This window comes from Leucoraja erinacea, chromosome 15 (genome assembly GCF_028641065.1).
Source record: "Leucoraja erinacea ecotype New England chromosome 15, Leri_hhj_1, whole genome shotgun sequence".
Lineage (NCBI taxonomy): Eukaryota > Metazoa > Chordata > Chondrichthyes > Rajiformes > Rajidae > Leucoraja > Leucoraja erinaceus.
The window spans coordinates 21,110,532-21,129,429 of record NC_073391.1 but is presented as its reverse complement, the minus strand read 5'-3'; the positions used below and the strand labels follow the sequence as shown (position 1 = coordinate 21,129,429).

At 43.5% G+C, this 18,898-nt stretch overlaps 1 protein-coding gene across 4 annotated transcripts in view; it reads right to left on the bottom strand.

Moving 5' to 3' along the window:
• Positions 1-271: 271 nt before the first annotated feature.
• vti1a (vesicle transport through interaction with t-SNAREs 1A) overlaps positions 272-18,898 on the bottom strand; it is a 312,102-nt gene continuing 293,475 nt past the window's right edge. For all 4 annotated transcript variants that reach the window (XM_055646883.1, XM_055646881.1, XM_055646884.1 and 1 more), the window contains one exon: positions 272-1,719. Coding sequence is in view for 2 of the 4 variants with exons in the window: in XM_055646881.1 (XP_055502856.1) it covers positions 1,626-1,719 (94 nt within the window). In the remaining 2 variants the exon portion in view is untranslated. The remainder of the gene's footprint in view (positions 1,720-18,898) is intronic.

Below are 18,898 nucleotides of genomic sequence, written 5' to 3'. Positions count from 1 at the left end.
CATGTGTGTACCCACTGATTTTGTTGCCCCGAGAATAAGATATAACCTATTTTTGACAAGTTTTCATCTTCTCTGCGGAAGACAGCGAAACCCTCAACCACTACATGAAACCAAATAAGTCACAAGGAGGTTGGTAATGAATAATCCATTTTATATTCCAATGGCACCCGCAGCTCTGAGTGGTGGATTTCTGCCAGATGATAGCACGGCTGCAAAGAAACCGCATGACGCAGCTGATGTTTAAAGAAAACAGACATAAGCCCAGAACAGATCATTAGCCACAAAACTGTTGTTTAATGCAATTTCTTAATGAACAAAATAGTTGATCCTAATAATGAAACAAAATAAAATGTTTAAACAGTAGCCAGGTTGTTGGTGATGCACAATTATTTCCTTGTCAAGTTTTTATGATTTAATGAGGTCCACTGGGACTGACATCTGTCAGTCAACTGTGACTTTTTGACACTATTACAACTTCAAATACATTTCCAGGCAGGCTGTTTTCTTCAGGTTTGAAATACTGAAATGATCTGACAGGTTTAAAAAAAAGAGAAAAAAATGTATAGTGAAGAGAGCAATTTTTTTTTACAGTGGGCTAGACAATCTGTGCTGCCATGGTAATGAAAAACTATAGAGGTCATTATCTGATGAGGTTTGCGGAATTGGTAGAATTTAAGATAATGATAACCTCAATGGGTTCTACCCACATGGGGACGGTCAGATCTGCACAATTTTGTTCACTGTTAATTTCTGTCTTTGAAGCTCTCAGTTCTGAAGCAAAAGCAAAGAAAGCCCCCCACCAAGTCAGTTCCAAAATAAGACAATTCAGCCTGCCTTAAACAGAATATCAAATACTCCTCATCATATTGCTATGGACTGACGTCAGGCATGCTCTCCGTTCTCTGACATTACATGCGGCGTTTAAAACTGTAGCAGGAGCCTTCAAGATCAAATTTAGTTAAATTCTTGCTTTGCATCTTTTAATTATTTTTCACATTATCAGTATTGCAAGTAAAGCCCATAGGTTAGCCATTTATTTCCAGTTATTTATTTTGCACTTGAGTGTAATTTCCATAATGTTACATGATGCATTTGTGAAAGAGGGAGTGTCACAATAATTAATTAGGTGTGTATCTAAAACCTAAACCAATGTGAAGACAGGAAATAGGCAATCCACTTGTCCTTTGGACCTGGAAGCTGTGCATGTCAGTGCGTCACTGTGTATTTTTTTTTCACAGCTAACCACAGTTCCCCATCATTTATCCTCTGTAGATATAACCTGCAAGCTGTTGGCAGATCTTACACACATATACAAAGGCCTGTAGTGCACCAACATACAACCCCATCACAAGACTTAAAATGATTCCACTCCCCCCCCCCCCCTTCTTCCAGCGCTGAACAATCAAGAAGTCCACACGATCCCAGTTTCACTAAAAATCCAAGTCACTTTCTCAAGAACAAGAAGACACAAGCAAACAATGACACAAAAAAAAAATTTTTTTTACACTGTTTGAGTCAGTGGAGAAGAATCTGTCAGTGCAAGAAGATGATTCATGTGACCAATTTGTCCTAATTACACTGAACAAGCAGTTTGTCGTTATTAATCACAGAAGAATAGAGACGTATCAGTGGCCTCTGACAGCAAAATAAATGGCCAGCACAATGGAGAGGAGAATGATGGCGCCCAGGATAAACACGACGATCCGATTCTGGATGATCCTAGACAGGGATTTTAAAGAAGGGGGCAGAAGGGAGGAAACAAAAAAAAGAGTAAAGAGATTAGAAACTGCAACAAATAAAATCCTTATTCAGCTAACCAGTGATCAAAGATGTCAGTCTGTAGACTGGAGGTGCTCATGTAGATGTAACTTCTGAATTAAATTGAAGCTTGGAGTAACATCAAATAGAGGCACGTTTATACGTTTACATTTCTACATGAAAATACACATATTGGATATAATTCCTGCTGTTTGCTGAACACTGTCAGCTCCTGTTTATAGCGATGGTTTGAAAATTACTTTCAAAGTGTACATTAAACAAACATACAAGCACAAATCCGCAAGTATACTGCACTTCTAAAAAAAAACAAGTGCACAAAGGTACCAAGCCTGCAATTAGTGTTGATTATGTGGATGTCAAACTTTTAAATGCCCAGTAGAGAAAGGAAAATATTTGCACGTGCTGAAAATCTGTAATAAAACCAGGAAACATTGCAAATATACAGCAGGTCTGGGCTATCATCTCAAAAGATTAAAGAGAGGTTAACATTTCAGGTGTGGAACCTTTTGCAGGCCAATTTTGATCAAAGGTCTACACACCTTAAATATTAATCTGCCTTTACTCTTTACAGTCACTAATGGACCTGCTGTGCATTTCCTGTATTTTTGTGTTTTATTTCCTAATATCTGATAGTTAGCAAGGAAACAAATGAAATAAATAGTTGAGCGTGAGTGAAAGGCATTAGTTCTCACTAAATAAGCAGAAATTGGATTGGATTGTAAATGATACATGTCAAATCACTAATAGTCTCCTCACGACACTCCAAAGGGGCTGCTCTCTATCCAACTGACAGGTTACAAAATTATCACATTTGCTGACATGTCTTCCGCAAAACTGCTTTAGTTTTTGTCCACATTCTAAGCAGGAGATGAATGACCACCTCTGTCACCATTCATCACTCACTGCAAGCGCTGGATCCATCTTGCTATCCGACTACTCCTGCCAGCAAGGATCAACACAAAACCTTCAACAACCCCCAATGCTAGCCAGCTTGTGCCCAGACCACAGAAATAACAAAGGACATGTGTAAATGCTCTTAGCTTTCAGTATAATGAAACCTGCTTGCAGACCTGGGGTATTGTCAATGTTTTCAGGAAAAAAAAACCTCATAGAGCCAAACCACAAGTTGAAAAGGACGAACGCTGAGGAAGCATTGCTCCATTAAAGCGTCAGTATCCCTGTTACTGCCTTACACAAGCTACTTTCAAGTGTATCAAACTGCATAAAAACCTCCCCTGGACATTACATGTTTACTACAAGGATTTCAGGGTATTAGTTACTGTCTTTCCTGCTATACAAATACTAAGTATGAACAGTTTTGCTTCTGAAGAATGGAATTTTGTAATGTCATCATATAAAATGTTTCAAAGTATGCTCTGCATATGTGATTTGAAATTTAAGTGATAATAAGTTAGCTTAGGCTAGTTAGAATGTGAAGAAGGGTAAATACATTTCTTGAAGCATATGTTAAACCAGTGGTATTTTTCTGAATTTTAAATAACGCTAAATGATATTATAATGTTAAGTTTACATTAAAACTGCATAGGGAAAATTTATGCAAGGATACTTTTAAAACATTTTTTTGGTTTTCAATTTCAAATACCATATGAGGTCTAATTAAAAAAAAATTAAATACTCACGTAAGTCATGTTAACCTTGTAATATTTTATATTAAATAATTTTAACGCTGTAACAATTGGTTTGACTTGGTTGCATTTATGTAAGGTATATCTGATCTGATTGGATAGTACACAAAACAAAACTGCTCGCTGTACCTCGGTACACGTGACAATAATAAACCTAAATATAGTTAAGATTTTGTCTGCAGACAAAAAAACAAATGCGGAGGCTTCACAATGAGAGAGTACCTTTTCACAAAATAGAGTTTTAATCCATTGCTCATTAAAAATTTCATTTACTTTTCCTCACTATTCTTCAAGGACCATCTATATTCTGATATCCTTGTAGTCACCCCATCAAGAGCCTGCTAGATATTCATTTAAACAGACTAGAAGTCAGAATCATAGCAAATAGAAAGATGAATGAGAAGGCACAGGCTTAATTAAAATATGTAATTTTATGCTTTTCTGTTTTTACTCATGCCATATTAGTACTTTTACAGCACGAATAAGAGCATCTAATCAGTTCCTCAGGATATTCTTTAGGCAACAAGCCTTTCCACAAAGATGCCATTAAAATCCTGACTGCAGCAGGATTTCTTGTTGAGGTACGCATGCTTTGCATTCTTCTGTATCATCAGCTCACTTCAAGGCCATTGATGGTAGATATAACAGAAATCAATCTTTATGCCTGAACAAATCAACAAAATCTTGGAAATATCCGTTGCAGAAGTGAACAAAAAATGACAGGCAGATCGATTTATTCACAAATGGCTTGATAACATAGTATGCCAATATCAAACGCGTATTTGGTGCCTTACATGAACATGATAATTCATCAGAAAAATAAATAACCATTGAGGCCCTGGGAAATGCTTGTTAAAATTGAAGCAAGTAGAATGAGTTGTGCAAGTAGCGCACATCCTCCGCGATGATAAAGGCAAGCTACTGAACTGTAAATCAAGACACACACAGCATGTAACTATCTGTCCATTGAGAGGTCAGGCATAAACTTGTGTATCAGAGTTGCAAATGGAAAATTCTTCATTCTGGTATCAGCTGGGTAATGGGAATGGGGGCTACATGGGTAGGTGCATAAAACACCAGATTGATCCTTATCCCACAGCAAGAGGAAGAGATAAAAGTGACACAGTAGTTTGTGTATCTTTCATCTGCCAGTTCAAGAGTGGAACAAGAATTTGGATAATGGTTGCCTGCTAGGAAGTGCCTCCAATGCTCCATACAATTTTTTTTTTTAAAGATCGTGTCCAAAAGTAAAGTAATTTGGCGTGTGAATATATGGGAATTTGACTGTTCGAAATAACAGTTTAAAGAATCAAATTATAGCATGGTGGTTTTAATTAAACTGCTGACACTAAAAAGGCTAACATTTGCAGTGATTTTAATGTCCAGTTTGGCTAATTCTAAATCTACAGTGGGTCAGTTTTGGAGCCATGTCTACATTATCTCAGCCAAATGTACAATTATGAGTCCATACTGATAGGAAATTTGGTCTGCATCAGAAACGCATACTGCCAATATATTTTTACAACATTTTTGTAACCAGAGTTTTATTTACTACTAGACCAATGGCAGAATGCTCCCCCAACGCAGCCGTTCCCTACCCGTAGCCGTTCCCTACCCGCAGCCCCCACGGGAGACGTGGTCCTCGAACTGAAGCCGTTCTTGAAAGGCCGAATTAAATGGCGTCTCTTGAGGTTGAAATGCGGGCGCCAGCAGCCGTTATGATCGCTGGCCAGCAGGAGGCGACAAAATGAGTGAGTGGGGGGCGGGGGGGGGGGGGGAGAAGGATTTGATTAAAAACGTGTACTTAAAGGCGACGAAATGCAATGAGGAGCGGATACTTAGAAAGAAAAGCGAAATCTCCACCGAAATGGAAAAGACCTGGGAGATTGAGCGTCTGGATTCGGCGTGGCAGTGAATCAAAGGAAGAAAGTAAAAGGATCCATTCCGATTGGACATCTGCGAGCATCGGCCATTCCGATTGGACATCGGCGAGCATCGGCCGTTCTGATTGGACATCTGCGAGTATTGGGCACGAATCAAAAGGCAGTTTGTTTCGGGGGGGGGGGGGGGGAGGAGGGGGGAGGGGGGAGGGGGAGGAGGGATAGATTTGGGAGGGAAGGGGGAGCGGGGGGGGGGGGGAGGGTGGGGGAGAGAGCTTTGGGGGAGGGGGGATGGGGATGAGAGGGGAGGAGGGAGGGATGGGGAGAGGGGTGGGGGGAAAGAGGGAAAAGAGAGGGGGGAGGGGGAGGAGGAGGGGGGTAGCGGGAGTGATGGAAGAGGGACAGAGGGATAGGGGAAGGGTGTGGGGGGATAGAGGGAAGGGGGTGGGGTAGAGAGGGAAGGGGGGTGGGGGAGAGAGGGGATGGGAGAGGGGGTGAGGAGAGGGGGAAGGAGAGAGTGGGAGAGAAGTGGAAGAGCGGGGGGGAGGGAGGGAGGGGGGTAGAGGGGTAGCGGGAGTGGTAGAAGAGGGACAGAGGGGTAGGGGAAGGGGGGTGGGGGAGAGGGGAAGAGAGATGGGGGGGGGGTGGGAGAGGCGTGGGGTAAGGGGGTAGAAGTGGAAGAGTGGGGAGGGATGGGTAGGGGGAGTGGTGAAAGAGGGACAGAGGGGTAGGGGGAAGGGGGTGGTGGTAGAGAGGGAAGGGGGTGGGGGAGAGAGAGATGGGTGGCAGAGGGAGAGGGGTGAGGAGAGGGACACATAGAAACATAGAAATTAAGTGCAGGAGTAGGCCATTCGGTCCTTCGAGCCTGCATCGCCATTCAATATAATCATGGCTGATCATCCAGCTCAGTATCCCATCCCTGCCTTCTCTCCATACCCCCTGATCCCTTTAGCCACAAGGGCCACATCTAACTCCCTCTTAAATATAGCCAATGAACTGGCCTCAACTACCTTCTGTGGCAGAGAGTTCCAGAGACTCACCACTGTCTGTGTGAAAAATGTTTTCCTCATCTCAGTACTAAAGGATTTCCCCTTTATACTTAAACTGTGTCCCGCTTGTCCTGGACTTCCCCAACATCTGGAACAATCTTCCTGCATCAGACAAATGCAATTCAGGACTTTTCTCTTCACAAGCAAAGTCAGAATGATGGTTAGTGAAGAATTCAAATAATCGCTGAGCGTTCTCTATGGCAACAATGTATTTGAGCATTGGGCATTGTGACATCACACGATGGAACGTTTACCATGGGCTGAGGTCCTGCAAAGGCATATGTAAATGAATCCATTCCGATTGGACATATGTGAACATTGGGCATTGTGACATCACACGATGGAACGTTCATCAGGGGCTGGGGCTGGTGCTGCTTCTGTGGGTGAGAAGCCAGTTTATTTTTAAAATATCGAGGTGGGGGGGGGGTGAAGGATTTGATTAAAAACGTGTACTTAAACACGACGAAATGTAATGAGGAGCGGATACTTAGAAAGAAAAGCGAAATCTCTACCGAAATGGAAAAGATGTCGGCGATTCTGCGTCTGGTTTCGGAGTTGCGGGGAATCAAAGGAAGAAACGCGGCCGGAAGCCGTACATGCAAATGGATCCATTCCGATTGGACGTCTGCGAGCGTCGGGCATCGCGATTGGACGTCCGCGAGCATCGGGCATTGTGACATCGCACGGCGGGAACGAATCGAAAGGCAGGAAGGGCTCCGGACGGCAGGCGGTCGGATGGGGTGAGAGTTTTATATATATACTAGACCAAGTGCAGACCTCCCCCAATGGTGTGATCCCCCAACCCAATATTCCACCATGCACTCGTCTCCTCCAATGGAACTGAAGCCGTTCCCAAAAGTAAGATTCCAGCACTGCCCTGCCTCCCTCAGCAGTGGATTAAAAAAAAAAATCCAATGGCACCTCCCCTGCCTGCTGCAGCAGTGAAAAGTTCAGAGTGTTCCTGTCTTGCAACTTTGTTTCGAAGTGTGTTGGAAGCTGACATGTAAATGGAGAAGCCAGTTAATTTTGAAATACTTGGGTGTGGAGGGGGGGGGGGGGAGAAGGATTTGATTAAAAACGTGCACTTCAACACGACAAAATGTAATGAGGAGCGGATACTTAGAAAGAAAAGCGAAATCTCTACCGAAATGGAAAAGATCTCGGAGATTGAGCGTCTGGATTGGGCGTGGCAATGAATCAAAGGAAGAAATGCAGCCGGCAGCCGTACATGCAAATGGATCCATTCCGATTGGACATCTGCGAGCATCGGCCATTCCGATTGGACATCTGCGAGTATCGGGCACGAATTGAAAGGCAGGAAGGGCGCCGGACGGCAGTCGGTCGGATGGCCCCAGAGTTTTATAGATATACTAGACCAAGTGCAGACCCGTTGGGTCTGCTCCCCCAATGGTGTGATCCCCCAACCCAATATTCCACCATGCACCCGTCTCCTCCATTGGAACTGAGCCCATTCCCAAATGTAAGATTGCAGCCCTCCCCTGCCTGCTGCAGCAGTGAAAAGTTCAGTGTTCCTCTCTTGCAACTTTGTTTCGAAGTGTGTTGGAAGCTGACATGTAAATGGAGAAGCCTGTTTATTTTTGAAATACTTGGGGGTGGGTGGGGGGGAGAAGGATTTGATTAAAAACATGTACTTCAACACGACGAAATGAAATGAGGAGCGGATACTTAGAAAGAAAAGCGAAATCTCTACCGAAATGGAAAATATCTCGGAGATTGAGCGTCTGGATTGGGCGTGGCAATGAATCAAAGGAAGAAATGCAGCCGGACGGACGGCGGCAGGCGGACTGATTTGAGTTTTATATATATATAGATAGATAGATAGATAGATAGATAGAAGATAGATAGATAGATAGATAGATAGATAGATAGATAGATATAGATAGATAGATGGTAAAACAAGATGAGATGCAGAAGTCCTTACAAGTTCCATTATGATTAGGTAGAAGGATGGTAATTAGTAACATCAGCACACAATTAATCTTGTGATAATTATTAATGACTTCCAATTCACCACTCTTTTCTTTAGATTGTGAATTGTTTTAAAAGACACCAAAAAGATAAAATTGAAAATGTTAATTCTTTACCTTTTCCTTTACCTTTAATGTCTTTCTCATTCAATCTTTCTTTTGCTTTCTCATATTTTTTCTGTTATCGGTTTTGGTTTATTATTGTAAAATCTACTGAGATACAGTGAAAAACTATGTTTGGTGTGCTATCCAGGAAAATCAAATCATATATGGATGCACCAGGTAGAGTGAAAGACAAAACAAACAGCGCAGAATCTAGTGTTGTTGCTACAGAGGAAGTTCAGATAAAAAAAACTGCAACGACTTGCAATGTGGTAGATTGGAAGATCGGGAATTCATCCTTAATATATGGGAGGTCCGGTCAAGAGTTTGCTAAGAGTGAGGAAGAAGCTGTTCTTGAATCTGTTAGCACATGCTTTCAAGCCTTTGTACCTTCTGCCTGACAGGAGAAACATTATTTGTTATCCTTTTTTTTTGCTTCACCCTCCTCGGTTGTTTGTTACTCAATCCTTAAATCTCTTACGTTGTGAATGGTATGTTAGCTTTCATTGCAAAAGGATTTGTGTATAGGAGCAGAGAGGTTCTACTGCAGTTGTACAGGGTCTTGGTGAGACCACACCTGGAGTATTGCGTACAGTTTTGGTCTCCAAATCTGAGGAAGGACATTATTGCCATGGAGGGAGTGCAGAGACGGTTCACCAGACTGATTCCTGGGATGTCAGGACTGTCTTATGAAGAAAGACTGGATAGACTTGGTTTATACTCTCTAGAATTTAGAAGATTCAGAGGGGACCTTATAGAAAAACTTACAAAATTCTTAAGGGGTTGGACAGGCTAGATGCAGGAAGATTGTTCCCGATGTTAGGGAAGTCCAGGACAAGGGGTCACAGCTTAAGGATAAAGGGGAAATCCTTTAAAAACCGAGATGAGAAGAACTTTTTTTCACACAGAGAGTGGTGAATCTCTGGAACTCTCTGCCACAGAGGGTAGTTGAGGCCAGTTCATTGGCTATATTTAAGAGGGAGTTAGATGTGGCCCTTGTGGCTAAGGGGATCAGGGGGTATGGAGAGAAGGCAGGTACGGGATACTGAGTTGGATGATCAGCCATGATCATATTGAATGGCGGTGCAGGCTTGAAGGGCCGAATGGCCTACTCCTGCACCTAATTTCTATGTTTCTATGTTTCTATGTTGTGTTAAATGGATGTTGCTCCAACTACTCAAGTCTCTGAGACCCTCAATGTGACTTTATCAGCTGAAGCCTCCAGCAACTGCGGACATTCTGACCTGAGGGGCTCAGCAACCAATCTGGCGAGAAGTGTAAAACTTAGTAAAGTGAAACATTGACGATATCTACAAATGAGGGTTATGTTTCTATTGTTCTGATTTAATATTTAAAAAAGTCAAACAGAAACATTGTCAAAATGCTATTTACTTTAATTGGGTAATAGGTTTTTTGCTCATCTGAATGCAATACAAAGTACAGCCAGATTGACTACAACCTTACGGGTCAGGTATAGATGTGGTAAAGATTATCTTTGGATGATTTATCAGGTTGCGCAGAGTTATAAAGTCTGTAAACAAAAGATGCTGTTGGGTTAAATAAAATAATTACTTGTTGGGTTAATGACCACTTTGTATATCCTGCATTTGCAAATAAAAACTGCCTGGCCTTCATAAAGGCTGCAAGTTTGTCTGCAGACCTCAGCTGGGTTTTTCCGGCCTATTGGGTCTCCACAGATAACCCCATTACCAGGTTAAACGTCGGCTGAAGACTGTCTTTGTCTTTGCTCCCATGGGAGTAAAATCATCATGTCCTGTGAGACAGTTCACCCAAGGGCCTGGCCCGGATCCGACAGCACAGCGAGGCCTTCAAATACCTGGCATTTGTGGACTGCAAATCCACCATTATTGGTTGAAGCCAACAAACACAGTCAATTTATAGATTAGTAGACTGGTGTGCTATTAACACCGTGTTTTAAATTACAATTATAGTTCTAAATGTGCAGTCACGGTGGCACAGTGGTACAGTTGCTGCCTTACAGCAAAATGCAGCACCAGAGATCGGGGTTCGATCCCGGCTACAGGTGCTGTCTGTATGGAGTTTGTACGTTCTCCCCGTGATCTGCGTGGGTTTTCTCTAAGAACCTCGGTTTCCTCCCACACTCCAAAGAAGTACAGGTTTGTAGGTTAATTGGCTTGTTTAATTGGCTTGATAAAAAAATAGTAAAATTGTCCAAGTTGGCGATATGCAGAGAACTGCCCTGCCGACTACAAAATTCAGAAGGTTCAGAAGGTTCAGAATTGAAAACAGAATCTACAGCTGAAACCAAATTAAAATCTTTCTTTGTACTTGTTTGTGGAACAAAATTGCGCTAAAGTGATGGCCACTGTATCCTCCTCTATCGATAATGGGGCAGGTTTAACGAATACACTAGATTGCACGTCAGGAATCTAGAGCCAAAAAATTGGAGAGCAGCTGTAAAAGCGCAACAGATCGGGGTGCAGATTTTAAGGAATGGGAGGGGCGGTACCCGGACGTGGCGTCGAAGGATGAGAAGCCAAAGCTAAGAAGTGGAAGCCAAATAACCGAACGGAAATTATGCCGAAAAGCCAAATAACCGAAAGCGTACAAAGCCAAAAAGCCAACTAACCGAAAGAGCGGGACGCCTAAAAGCAGACTCACCGAAAGGCCGCTATGCCAAAACGCCAACTCACCAAAAGGCTGCGCTGCCGAAAAGTCAAATAACGGACATGATGTCGCCGGGGGCGGGGACGGGACTTGTCAGTGATTGGTCCAGATCCCCGCATCCATCACATCACTGGCTGATGGCGACGGGAGGGTGGGGGTCATTTTCCAACACAAGCCATAGGTAACTGGGCACCTTGACTGAGTCTGAAGGGTCTCTACCTGAAATGCCACCCATTCCTTCTCTCCAGAGATGCTGCCTGTCCCACTGAGTCACTCCAGCATTTTGTGTCTATCTTTGGTGTGACAGTTGTCTCATTTCATCGGCTGAGACCATTCAGGTCTGAAGAATGGTCTTGACCCGAAACGTCACCAATTCCTTGTCTCCAGAGATGCTGCCTGTCCCACTGAGTTACTCCAGGTTTTTGTGTCCATCTTCAGTTGAAACAGATTACAGATCATCTGGTGTTTTGAGTGTGGGAGCTTGTGTGCATTACGCAGGCAACCAGACAGTATTACTGTGTTTAAACAATAAATATAATGTGCTTCTGGTTGTCAAGAGGGGGGGTGGGGGAGTGGGAGGAAATAAAATTGTTTGTTGTCATGCACACTGGCCATCGGCCCGCCAGGGATATTGTGTCCCCCCCATGTTTTAAAAGCGATTTACTATGGCTGCCAATGCCCCGAGCCGTCAGCCTCCGCGGCCGGAGTGGGGGGGTGAATCACCTTGTGTGTGGGTCGGGGTCCGGGGGTCAGAGGGAGGGGGGGGTAAATCAGCCTGGTGTGAGGGTTGTGGTCCGATGGCGGTGCATCGCGGTCAGTGACTCTGCGTGCGCGGAGGGACCAGCCTGTCCCACACCTCTTCTCCATCCGGCCCCGTGTGTGTGCGTCTGCTGCCGACTCACAGCCCGTCACAGTGCGGCCACATGGGGGAGATGAGGTGGAGGGTGGCCGTGGGAAAGTGGGGGCTGTCCCGAGGGATGCGCTCCTTCGGCCACTTACAACCTGGTGCTCAGGTTCAGAGTGCCCAGTCACCTATGGCTTGTGTGGGAAAATGACCCCCACCCTCCTGTCTCCATCGGCCAGTGATGTGATGGACGCGGGGGTCTGGACCAATCGCTGACAAGTCCCGCCCCCCGATGACATCATGTCCGTTATTTGACTTTTTGGCAGAGCGGCCTTTCGGTGGGTTGGCTTGTAGGCGATGCAGCCTTTCGTTGAGGCAGCGATTCGGCATAACGGCCTTTCGGTGAATTTGCTTTTAGGCATCCCACCCTTTCGACTAGTTGGCTTTTCGGCTTTGTACGCTGTTGGGTTATTTGGCTTTTCGGCGTAGGTTCCATTGGGTTATTTGTCTTCCACGTCTTTGCTTCGGCTTCTCATCCTTCGACGCCACGTCCGCACACGGGGACGGGCAGCTACTTATAGAATAAGAAAACCTCATAAACACTGATGGAAACACCAGGGATTTCTTATGCCAAATTACTGGCACAAACAAGGAGTTGGAATGAACAGTACTCAGCTTAGGTTACACAAAAAAGCTGGAGAAACTCAGCGGGTGCAGCAGCATCTATGGAGCGAAGGAAATAGGCAACGTTTCGGGCCGAAACCCTTCTTCAGACTGTTAAGTACTCAGCTTAGTTTTACTGTTGGCTTTACTCAACTGGTTACTTGAAGAGATCTGAAGAAGGGTTCTGATCTTAAACATCACTGATCCATGTTCTCCACAGATGTTGCCTGAGGTACTCCAGCACTTTGTTTCTTTTTTTTTTTTTTTGCAGTTCCTTGTTTCTACTTGAAGAGCCCCACACTTTGTCACTGGTTTCGGAACACCAGTTATCCCCTACTTATGTTTCCGCTTGGATATCTTTCCTTTAGTTCATGCTCTACTCTAAGCTAGAATCAGCCAAAAAACTGACTTTGCTCCAAGCATTTGCCAATATGGTGTCCAGAGCATGAATATGAACAGACTTGGTGAGCCTCAGTCCCTGATTGGAAACATTTGAGAGCTTAACAACGCTGCACGAGGAAAATGTATTCAAAGTCACAACTATATCAGCAATCATAACAAAGGGCTGGTGCCTTAACAACTGAAAAATGGGCAGTGAAAAGAAGCACATGACCTTATGCGCATGTATTTCTCACATTCAATTTTACTGTTGTTTTTCATTAGTTTATCTAACTTGCTGGTGCTTTAGACTTGGAGTAAAACTTCATGACTCCATCGGTACTCTAGAGAGCCATAAATCCTTGGTGCATTAATCCCACTCATTTTAAGTTTAGACTTTAGAGATACAGCGAGGAAACAGCCCTGTGATCCACCGGATCCACGCCAACCAGCGCCCACACTAGCACTATCGTACAAAATAGGGACAATTTACAATTTACAGAAGCCAATTAACCTACAAACCTGTACATCTTTGGAGTATGGGTGAAAACCGGAGCACCCGGAGAAAACCCAGGGAGAAAGTACAAACTTCGTACAGACAGCACCATAGTCAGGATCAAACCTGGGTCTCTGGGGCTGTAGGGCAGCAACTCTACCTCTGCGCCACTGTGCTGCAGAGCAAAATAAATGGATTGTAAGAATAACTTGTACATTAAATTTGCAAATAATGTGGATGGTTCCCATATAGTAATATGATATTTTGTGTCCGAATACGAACAAAAACGTCAGCAAGGTGTCGTTTTGTTCCCCTGATAGACATTGTACTGTTGGCTTTGTGAGATAAAGAAGAGGCTATTCACAAAAAGACCTGACCTGTGGCTTTTATTCACATGGGAGGATGGGGGTGGGGTGGGATGGATGGGGGGAGGTGGTGACCCTCAGACATGAAATTGTTCAAAGTCTAATGGCACTATTCACCACCGACAAAGAGTGCAAAGATGGAAATCTTTGATAGTTTTCAAACTGTAAAGAAATATACAAAGACCCAGGATGGAGGGAACAAAACTGACAATCATGCGTGCAGTTTAATCCTGCCAATCTGACAAACCAAACCACGATTCAAATGTTTGCAGGGCTTATGCTGACAGTAGACAGAGTTTAATAGAGAAATTTCACACCAGCATGTCGGGAGTCTTAAAGCAGTTCATGCTCATTGTAAAATTTATACTTAACAAGTTAACAAACCAGTTGTTTTAAACAGAAACATGAATTTGTATTTATGAATATAACAAAAGTCAATCTTGTTGGAGGTTCTTGCTTATTTTGTAAACATTTTAATTTGTTTCCACACAACTAAATGTAGATCTGTGGCCGTGTCCAATTAACCCTCAGTGGGGAATTATTAAATTTTTAAGGTGGTGTAAGTACCAAAAGCAGACAAAGACCACAGGCTAGGCTTCTGTTGTCATTTTACAAGTACTGACTCTGGAGGATGGGATCCAATTTCCCATTTTACATAAAGCCAAATGTGGTAACAAAAAAACTTGTGTAATAAGAGATTTGTGATAAAGTAGATCCATCAGTACATTTCTTCCTGTGGTGATTCTTGCAGTTTGGCTAGGCGCCGTAATCTGTGGAGTTGGAATTTACAAATTTCTGTGGTGTATGGGATCCAAGACCCACAGGCTTTAATAAAGTACACTCTGGAGGATGGGATCCAATTTCCCATTTTACATAAAGCCAAATGTGGTAACAAAAAAACTTGTGTAATAAGAGATTTGTGATAAAGTAGATCCATCAGTACATTTCTTCCTGTGGTGATTCTTGCAGTTTGCCGTTGAGGGCCTTGATGGGGACAAAATATGCATTTGCTAGAGTTCGCCGTAATTTTTTAACTAGGTGGAGTTGGAATACTGATGGTGTCAAATCTCTTAATTGTGCTTGTTCGAGTCTGTGACAATGGTGGGGGAGAGTAAGAATACGATAGTTGGGTGTACTCGGGCTAAAGAAACCCACTACCTCACCTTTACTCAGCTGTAGTTAAACCTTTGTTGTGTTGCTGCTATGAAAGCAAAATTCCATTGATAAGGACAACAGCCCATCCTAAATGAATGGAAGACGAGAGAGCATCAAGTTCCAGAGCAGGTTCAATGCAACAAGATCAGTCGAATTAGAGATTGTTGATTTACCGACTTTTTTAAGTTAGAAATACTATACCTAAAGGAACATTTACACATTTGTCAAAATTGTGCTGTAGGAGATATGATGTGGTCTAAAAATGCCACTTTTAATCATGCAAGTGCCACCTTTCTCAGTCCCAGATCCAATACATTATAAGCGATATATATAACAAAAATAAAGTGATGGCGTTACAAAATACAAGATAAAGAGCTTCAAAACGATTTCTCTTGAAAGTGAACATTCATAAATATTTCAGTTTTTGTAGGTAATAATCTGGTCAGGTTTCAGTGGAAGAACTGAAACCTTTTGCGGAGAGGCCTTTACACATGAAAATCTTAATATGGGCTGCTCTCTGCAATTTTCTGCGAACTTTAGTAGTTGCCTCCAGCACATTTTACAGCTGCAACCTCCCAGCACCTTACAGGTGGGTGGCTTTTTTTTTTATCAGTACAGTGCAGATTGGTTGATCTCCAAACTCCGCATCTCCCCAGTGATCGGTCGGATGATACCAAGGTTTCTTCCCTGACTGGACTTAAATCAGAACAACAGTCAGAACATACCTTCTGCAATGTATTTGTTTCACATTCACAGGTGAAAAAGACGGGGCCAACTGCAACCAGAATATTGCTCTTGTCTCCATGCACCTGAGGCTAACAAGAAAGACTCCGGGCAAATTATACTTTAATGACCACACAGTGAACTCACAGAATTGTTCAAGAATCCTTTTCTTTTTCATCTTCAACATTATTCCTTTCCCTCACTTGTTCAAGAATTTTAGAGAAAGCTTTTCAGATCCTTAACCAAGCAATATTGCATCACCTGAGCAGAGAGACTAAAGGGAAACCAGATGGAAATGAACACGATCTTTTAATAAAACACATCCTATTTTCCAGATATTTTTGTACTTATGTTATATATTACTCCAGGCAGAGGAAGAAGACATCTGCGCTGTTACTTCGTTCCAGCTTGCCAGCACCAATTGCCTTGTGCTGCTACATCAAGTGTAGATTGAGGAGATTCAGTACATCAGCAAATCCCCTCTTGAACTTCTACAGGTAGAGACCATATAGACTGGTCGCGTCACTGCCTGGTTTGGCAACATGAACGCCAAGGAACAAATAAGATTGCAAAAAGTGGCAAACACTGTTCAGTCCATTGCGTGTAATGACATGTTTTTAACTATTCTTCTTCTTGAGCAAGGGTCTATCAATTCCCAGGAGGTAGTAGGGATGTTGTATTTCTTCAAGGATGTTTCCTTTGTCCACCTGATAACCTCTTTCTGTGACATATTGGAATAGAGTGTCAGCAGAGCATTTGAATGCTGTAGTCTGTCTAAAAGGAGCCAACTGAATGTAATGAAGGTTTCAATGGTGGAGATCCACAGTCTAGGAGAGGATGCTGATAGTTGTTTGCTCATCTATGCAGACAGTGTTAGGTGGTATTTCCCCAGTTATTTAAAATACCTGCTGTCAAACACTCATTTTCTCAGTTAGGCATAGCAGGGGGTGATTTTCATCGTCAAGTCCCATCAATGCACAAGTATGGTAAGGTACATGAAGAATGAAATATGCTTGCAGCAGCATTACAGGAACATAGACACGGACAACACGCAAAACATAAATTATACATATGTTATATATAAATTATACAAGACAGTGAATAGAAAAAGATTGTGCAAAGACGGGACATCTGTGCAAAAACACAATCAGAAAGCAAGTCCATGGTAGTGCAAGAGGTGGTCCTTAGTGTTCCCTTGTTGTGGTAGGATTACATTTGTACAGGTCAATTCAATTATATTCCAAATTACTAATGCGCAGAAAACTAAAACATAAGAATAAACATGCAACCAAATGTGCAAAAGATCATTTCTATGAGCTTCACTTTCACTGTCTGCTTGAGAAGTAAATGAGTTGGTTCTTGTTGACTTAGAGCAGATGGTTATCTTCGTGACCATGAATGGCAACCATTTGTACCAGGTGCTCATGGGCATCTGCCCACATGTGGGAAACATGAAATTCCGGGATGACCTGAGAGTCAGAGTTTGGTATCATTAAATGTCTACTCTGCTGGTAAACCAGTGAACACAGTTATGGAGAGATCTCTCCTTGTACAGTGTCTAGATTCACTTTGTATCTAAACCTGAGAAACAGACTTGCAAATAGTGATCCTATGCATTTGAATGGGTTTGCCAGCCTGAGGCAAAAGGCAAATATAGTTACGGGTACTACTCATTTTACTTTATTTCATGTTTTTTAAATTTATGGTTAGTTTATATTTTAACGATCTATATTTTTTTTAGTTTTGCCATTTACATTTATTTGGCTCGGAGACATTTAAAATAAAATGTTACAATGCCTTTGACAGCCAGCAAGCTTGGGCGGGAAGGTAGTGCTGGTGGTGAGGTCGAACAGCCCACTGGATCCAACAGGATTCAATCCCATGTCTAAGAAAACAAGAGCTATTCTTACAAAAACAATCTTTTAAAATGTCCTTTGATGTTTAATAAAGGAACTGCAGGTGCTGGAAAATCGAAGGTACACAAAAAAGCTGGAGAAACACAGTGGGTGCAGCAGCATCTATGGAGCAAAGGAAATAGGCAACGTTTCGGGCCAAAACCCTTCTTCAGACTGATCGGGGGTGGGGGGGGCGGGGGGGGGGGGGGGGACAAGAAAGGAAAAAGGAGGAGGAGCCCGAAGGCTGGGGGATGGGAGGAGACAGCAGGGTGACTGAAGAAGGGGAGGAGACAGTAAGGACTAACAAAATTGGGAGAATTCAATGTTCATGCCCCCAGGATGCAGACTCCCCATGCGGAATATGAGGTGCTGTTCCTCCAATTTCCGGTGTTGCTCGCTGTGGCCATGGAGGAGACCCAGGACAGAGAGGTCGGGGACGGAGTGGGAGGGGGAGGTGAAGTGCTGAGCCACCGGGAGGTCAGCTTGGTTATTGCGGACCGAGCGGTAGTGTTCGGCGAAACGATCGCCCAACCTCCGCTTGGTCTCACCGATATAGATCTGCTGACATCTAGAGCAGCGGATGCAATAGATGAGGTTGGAGGAGATGCAGGTAAACCTCTGTTGCACCTGGAACGACTGCTTGGGTCCTTGAACGGAGTCAAGGGGGGAGGTAAAGGGACAAGTGTTGCATCTCTTGCGGTTGCAAGGGAAAGTGCCCGGGGAGGGGGTGGTACGAGAGGGAAGGGAAGAATTGACAAGGGAGTTATGCAGGGAGCGGTCTTTGCGGAAGGCAGATATGGGGGGAGATGGGAAGATGTGGCGAGTGGTGGGGTCACGTTGGAGGTGGCGAAACTGACGGAGGATTACTTGTTGTATGTGACGGCTGGTGGGGTGAAAGGTGGGGACTAGGGGGACTCTGCCCTTGTTGCGAGTGGGGGGATGGGGAGAGAGAGCAGTGTTGCGGGGTATGGAAGAGACCCTGGTCCGAACCTCATCTATGGTGGAGGAGGGGAACCTCCGTTCCCTGAATAATGAGGACATTTCAGATGTCCTGGTGTGGAACGCCTCATCCGTGGAGCAGATGCGGCGTAGACGGAGGAATTGGGAGTAGGGGATGGAGTCCTTATAGGAAGCAGGGTGGGAAGAAGTGTAGTCCAGATAGCCATGGGAGTCAGTGGGTTTATAGTGGATGTCGGTCAGAAGTCTATCACCTGCAATGGAGATAGTGCGGTCATTTAAAAATGTCCTGTTTTTTTCTCCACTGTTATTCTCTGATATCTTAGTTT